Source organism: Phyllopteryx taeniolatus, chromosome 23 (genome assembly GCF_024500385.1).
Source record: "Phyllopteryx taeniolatus isolate TA_2022b chromosome 23, UOR_Ptae_1.2, whole genome shotgun sequence".
NCBI lineage: Eukaryota > Metazoa > Chordata > Actinopteri > Syngnathiformes > Syngnathidae > Phyllopteryx > Phyllopteryx taeniolatus.
Window position 1 is genome coordinate 81501 of NC_084524.1, and position 6000 is coordinate 87500.

At 49.4% G+C, this 6000-nt stretch overlaps 2 protein-coding genes across 8 annotated transcripts in view; both read right to left on the reverse strand.

Annotated features, from left to right (window-relative positions):
* Nucleotides 1–459, reverse strand: part of si:dkey-172j4.3 (diacylglycerol kinase delta) — a 37647-nt gene extending 37188 nt beyond the window's left edge. For both annotated transcript variants that reach the window (XM_061763290.1, XM_061763289.1), the window contains exon 1: nucleotides 313–459. In XM_061763290.1, coding sequence (XP_061619274.1) covers nucleotides 313–444 — 132 coding nt within the window. In that variant the 5' untranslated portion in view covers nucleotides 445–459. The remainder of the gene's footprint in view (nucleotides 1–312) is intronic.
* An 869-nt stretch (nucleotides 460–1328) lies between these two features.
* Nucleotides 1329–6000, reverse strand: part of zgc:109889 (uncharacterized protein LOC553542 homolog) — a 13155-nt gene continuing 8483 nt past the window's right edge. For 2 of the 6 annotated variants that reach the window (XM_061763301.1, XM_061763304.1), the window contains 6 exons: nucleotides 5637–5705; nucleotides 5283–5327; nucleotides 5038–5171; nucleotides 4672–4962; nucleotides 4217–4581; nucleotides 1329–3833 (listed from right to left, as the gene is read on the reverse strand). In XM_061763301.1, coding sequence (XP_061619285.1) covers nucleotides 3676–3833; nucleotides 4217–4581; nucleotides 4672–4962; nucleotides 5038–5171; nucleotides 5283–5327; nucleotides 5637–5705 — 1062 coding nt within the window. In that variant the 3' untranslated portion in view covers nucleotides 1329–3675. Of the gene's footprint in view, nucleotides 3834–4216; nucleotides 4585–4671; nucleotides 4963–5037; nucleotides 5172–5282; nucleotides 5328–5636; nucleotides 5706–6000 lie in introns of all 6 variants that reach the window. The other 4 variants (XM_061763300.1, XM_061763302.1, XM_061763303.1 and 1 more) reach the window with 2 other exon arrangements.

Here is a 6000-nt window from a genome sequence, read left to right on the forward strand (position 1 = left end):
AGAGAGAGAGAGAGCAATACTGTTACCATTTTAACAGGATCAAGATGAAAAAGGCACTTTATAAGAGGAGCATTCGTTGCACTTGTATGTCAAATGTAGAACGTCCAAAACAAATGTTTATTTTTATTATTGTACATAACTAGAAAAAAGAAAATTGGCTGTAAAACCCTACAAAAAAAAAAAAAAAAAGGCAAATAAAAAGAATACGTCAAGATGCTGAGGAAGTTCCTCATCTCTACTTTTTATGATAAGTTTTAGATTTCTTGTGTTCGGGCAAATGAATTTTGGGCTGTAAAAAAAAAGTTCTCTTACCTGGCGGACAGTTTCGGCTGAGCCTTCGTCAGAGCTGACACCGCTTCCTGGTGTGACGTCTCTAAAAAACAGCTGATGACTGTTGGGAAACGAGGGAAAAGAGGCTCCTCCCAGGAAGATGCACACGTTCATTCATGACGCAGTGAAATGGTTAACACGCGCGCGCACGCCACCGTGTGCTCACAGGCAGCTTCGCAAGGACATGCCTTGGCCAGTTTCCATCACGGCAGCAGAAAAAAAAACCAAGCCGCCACGCCCACCTCACCCATCCGTGATCATGCACCCCCACCCCCTTTTGTCAAGCCTCCTTGCTGCCGCCGCCATCTGCTTGCTGCAGGATGCGTCAAATCACCTTACACGAGAGCAAACCTCTTCACACGAATGAATCATTAACATGAGCATCTGACCATGGCGCACACACGGTGGACTGTGCATGCATATTAAATGGGTCAAAATTGGTTGATAACGGTGTGATCCACTACATTTCCCACAATGCCTCAACAGAGCGTCTCGTCTGAGGATTTCTGAGGGAGCACTTGGTATGTGATGGGCAGGGAGGCAGGGAGGCAGGCAGGCACGCACGCACGCACGCACGCAAGCCACTCGGCCCGGAAAAAAAAACACGAAATCAAATAAAAAGACTTTTTTTCAGAGCTTGCTTCGAACTTTCAAATGGCACTGCTATATCATCATTTGTTTCTTCTCTTGAAAAGTTCAGGGCCGCAGTGAGTGCCAGCCATTGTGTGTTTGGAGGTGTTTTCTGCTGCTCTTGATCACGAATGAGTGACCAACATGGGAAAGCTGAATGATGGCTGAGGAGAGGTTTTGATATTCAGCACACAAGTTGTAAGCTAATCAATAAAAAAAGACAACGGGTCAATGTTCGCAATTCATCAACAGAGCATCCGGCATCGGCAAATGTTTCAACAATTATGAATGGCCTGACTAGTTTTGCACTTTTCCCAATGATGTTTGAAGAATTGAGTCATAAAAACACAATGCATAGAATGAAGACATCAAGTTGAGCATTTATTGTCTATAGTTGCATGCATACTTACTTATAGCACATTTCTTTGAATTAATAAGAAGAATATGACTGTGCAGAATCTACCACGTCAACCCAAGCCGCTCGCTCGCCCACCCGCACGTTCACCACAGAAACACGCAGCGACAAGCAGAAAACTTGACATTCATTTACGATGTGAGCCCGGGAAGATTTTTCTTGGCAATGTGACATCCTGTTTCACTCAATCAGTAGCGCGCAACAGTCCAATCAATTCAATGATCTTTCATTATTTGACTGTTTTGAAAAGCACAATGTTTCACCTCAGTCTCGACCTAAAAAAAACAAAAAGCATGAAATAATTCTTGAAAAGATACTAGAGTAATTCAAAGCAGACGACTCAAGCCCGAGCAAAGTGATAACGCCGTTTATTATTATTGCGCATGTATTTGTAGCGCGGACACAAAGCCTGCGCAGTGCTGATAATGGGGTCAGCATGTGCCCCAGGTTAGGGCGAGGACCAAGTTTCCAACTTGGCATACACACAACACACGTTCACAGCCTTGAAATTAGTCACTTCATATTGGCCTGAGCGCACTCTCGCAATTCATAAGTGCAGGGTAAAGATGACGACAGTTTGCCACCTGGGGGCACTGGGCAGCTTTGTCGCTTTTTAGTTTTAGTTTCAATGGAACACTATGACTTTCAATGACAAAGATGCTGGGTCCAGGGGAGTTTGGGCCTCCGGTCACATTAACACAACAGGTCTCCAACTTATTCAACTTGTTTTTGCAACAACAACAAATATTAAACATGTTGCAACAAAGCCACTATACAATTGTTCAAGTTTTAACAAATAGATTATTATTATTATTTGTATTTTTTTACAGTAACACACTCCCACCGCCAGGTGTCTCACAAGTAAAAGAGTGGCCACAACTGATGGTGTCCAAGTAGCAAATGGCGGCGTTGAATGGGCACCAGCTAACTGGCACCTGCTAAATAGCGTCGAGTGATTTGCGGCTTTCTGACGTCAACAACGCACGTGACTGACTTAATGTGACCGATGGTCAAAAGTCCTGGAAGAGTCTGGCTTGGTACGCAAGATAAGGACTTTTCACATCTTAAAAGACTGTTTATCTGTGACAGACCCCAAACATGAAGAGAAAAAAATCGGGGTATTAACAATTTTGGTCAGCTTGTGTGTAGTGTGCTCCGATAATATCAGCACAAAACGCCACGCACATAAAGAATCTTTTCCAGCGCCGATCTCGTAATCTTGCATGATCACACACGATCTCACAGAACCGAAGAAGAAGAAGAAACCCTTCTGGCTTCACGACAATGTTTCCTGAACATTCCGCTAAGGTTACCGGAGCCGGGAGCCTGGTCAAATGACAATCTCCTCAAAAAAACGACTTGCTTTGGAAAATACAGTACTTCTTGCCGTTTGGGGAACCCACTTTTATACAAAAGAAACAGCATCAGGTAAGATATGCTTGTTTTCCATTTAAGGTCGTTTCTTTTTGTTGAGTTAACGTGCTTCTTGATTGGCTATATTCCGTTCCACATCACAATTCTCGGTGGGAAGGTGGGCTCTCCCCCACATACGTGAAGACTTTTCGTCGTAAATATTGAGCACGCTCGTTATTTAAGATTGTCGGCTCCGACCTGTTTTGGACCCGAAAATCTGGACGAATCCACTTTTAACACACATCGGACCGAAGGACCATCTTCTAGGATAATCTTATCAGATTTAAGATTGTCTGGCGTGTGACGTGCTTGGTCGGAAGGGGCAAAATCGCCACAAAAACAGGTCCATTGTCCTTGTGCGTGTACCGGGCTTTGGTTAAAAGTGCTCAAGTGGGTTCACTGTTTGTTTTCAGAAAGACCACTCGGCGGATACATTGACGTTGCATTATCGCCCCCCACCTGTAATGTTTCTGCCATTTTGAACTCGGATGGAAGGGCAACAATTGTTTTCCTATTTTGGTTGGAAAGAGGTCTCGGCGGCAACCCAACTTTTCTATTTCGAGGTGTATTCAATAAGAATATGATATACACTACCGTTCAAAAGTTCGGGGTTACCCAGACAATTTCCCGATTGCCACCAAAACGCACTGTTGAATACAGTATCTACATCACCATTCAAGTTTGGGGGTGGACAAGAAATGTCCGGATTTGTTAAAGAAAATATCTATCTATATTTCTTTCAGTATTTAATATTATCCACATCGAAAAACACAAGCACTGCTTTTCTTTCAAAACAAAATGACCCCAAACCTTTGAACGGTAGCGGATTATAATGTGAAAATCAGTCGGCTACGTGTGCAGCACCTCACCGAAGCGCAACGGAATTTTTAGTCGGACCACTCATTCTCATCCAGTTCAGAGTCGTCGTCGGACTCGCTGTACTCCACTGCGATGCGTCGAGACAAGATCGTGGCCACGTCATTGCCAACTGGCTCGCGCTTGGCCTCCTGCTCCCGCTGCTCCTGCACCTTCCTCAGCTGGATGCCTGCAGGAAAAGAGGGTGAGCGCACGGGAGTAACCGACAAACCACTACGGAGCTCAAAGTCGAGGCCAGATACGGCTTGTCGCATCACATTTTGTGCCATGCCAAAATAAATCACGCATCTCCTCTGAACAGACTTGCTTGTTTCGTTTTGCCAGAAAATTTGGACCTAAATTTCTATTTTTCTCCACTTTTAACAGCTCTTACAAGCATTTTTTCCCCACCAAATCCCATCTACTCTAACCCTTAACAATAGTTCTTTTCTTCAATTTTATCATGCTACAATCAATCGAATAATGTGATGAAGTGACGCATACACATTTATATTGCAGTAGAGCGCTGTGAAGGAATCCAGAAGAAAAATGACATCGCTGATGTAAGCACACCTCTACGTATGGCAGCCAGCAGGTCAGAGCGGGCGTCGCTCATGGGGATCATCCCCAGCACGGTGCCCTTCCTGGCGGGGGGTACGGCATCCGTCGCAGGACCTCCGAGCGGAGGCGGCGGCGGGGCGGCCGGCGGCACCCCGGAAGCGGGGTGGGCGGGAGAGGGCACGTAGTTGACGGGGGGTGGAGGAGGAGAGGGGGAGTATGGACGGGATAGGGCGGAGGAGACGGCGGGCACGGCTGAGGCAGTGCCGGAGGCTGGGCCCGGGGTGTGATCAAAGGCGGTCTGGGCAGAGGGGATGGTCGGGGGAGGAGGGGGAGGCGCAGGCGGGATGTAGTACTCCGGTATAGAGGAGGGCTGGCTGCTGCTGTGTGTGTGTGGGGCACACAAATGGATTTGGTCAGATGTTTGGTACGAGTCCGGCTTTGGACGAGCAAAGGGCGGGGGGACATACCCGTGGCCGGCCCGGTAATCCTTGAACGGCGGCTGCCTGGGCCCGTTGACTGTCAGATCCCCGCCGGCCTGGCTGGCCTGACCCGACGCGGTCCTGCCCAGGGAGGCAACGTGGCGCCCGGCGGAACCTGCCCCTCCCGCTCCCGCGACCTGGTTGGCGGGCCTGAGCCCCCGATCCAGCGACTGGGTCTGGGCCGCTGCGCCCGTCTGATCCCTGGCGTGGTGGTTCGCAGCGGATGCCTGGCTCGCGGCGTGGTTGGGACTGGCGGGGTACGAGTCTGACGCCACGGACCTGACGCGGAGGGACGACCGTTACGGCTCGTGAACTGAACTCTCTTTTGTGCGGCGATGCGAGCAGGCGGCGTACCTGCTGTCGGGCGACAAAGATCCCTCGGGAGACATGCCGTGGTAAGGCGAAGGCGTGAGCCTGGCATCGGGTCGGAACTCCTTGTCGTAGGCCAGTACGTTCCACTCCTGGCGACGGTTGCGAGCCTTACGCACCTTGGAGAGAGAACAACAGAGAGATGACGTGCTCATCACGGTGACATCGCCTCCCAGCACGAGTGGGGAGCTGGGGGGGGGGGGGGGGCGGAGGCAGTCTTCATCACTGACCTTCTTCACTTCTCGGCCTGGGTCGTCTACCTGCCTCTGCTGCTCCTGGCAGACAAACAACGCAGCCGCTTTATTATGTGTGCTACACTTTTAATGCTGGCGGAGGCGCCTGTCATCAGGCTACACGTACACACACAAAATTATAAAAACACTTAACACAGAAACTGAAGCACACCAACACAATGCGAACTAACGCAACACAAAACAAGCATAATGAGTGCGTGCGTGCTATGAGCATACATCCTCGGTGATGTCTGTGTGTGTGTGTGTGTGTGTGTGTGTGTGTGTGTGTGTGTGAGAGAGAGCGGGGTGAGGAGGGGGTGGGGAAGAGGTCAGGGCTAAGGGTTGTCTTACAGAGATGGACAGGGGGCTCCTGGGTGGGGCCTGTCTGGATTGGGGCCTGTCAGGATGGGCCGGACAGCCCTACGGAAACACGGGAGAGACAAGCTGCGGCGTTAGACCAAGAAGAGGGAACGAGGAAGTGAGGGAGGGAGCAACGGAGGGAGGGAGAAGCCAACTCGGAAACAGGAGAAAGAGGTCATGAGACTAAGAAGTGGACGAGGAGGAGAGCAAGCATAGGCGTGATAGGCGGGGTGAGGCCAGGTAGGAAACATGGAGGAAGAGAGAAAGTGGACTGAGAGGAAGCGAGGAAAGGAGGAAGGGTGAGGCCAGGTCTCGCTGCATATTGCACAAAAGATGGAATGCAGGCTCACAAACG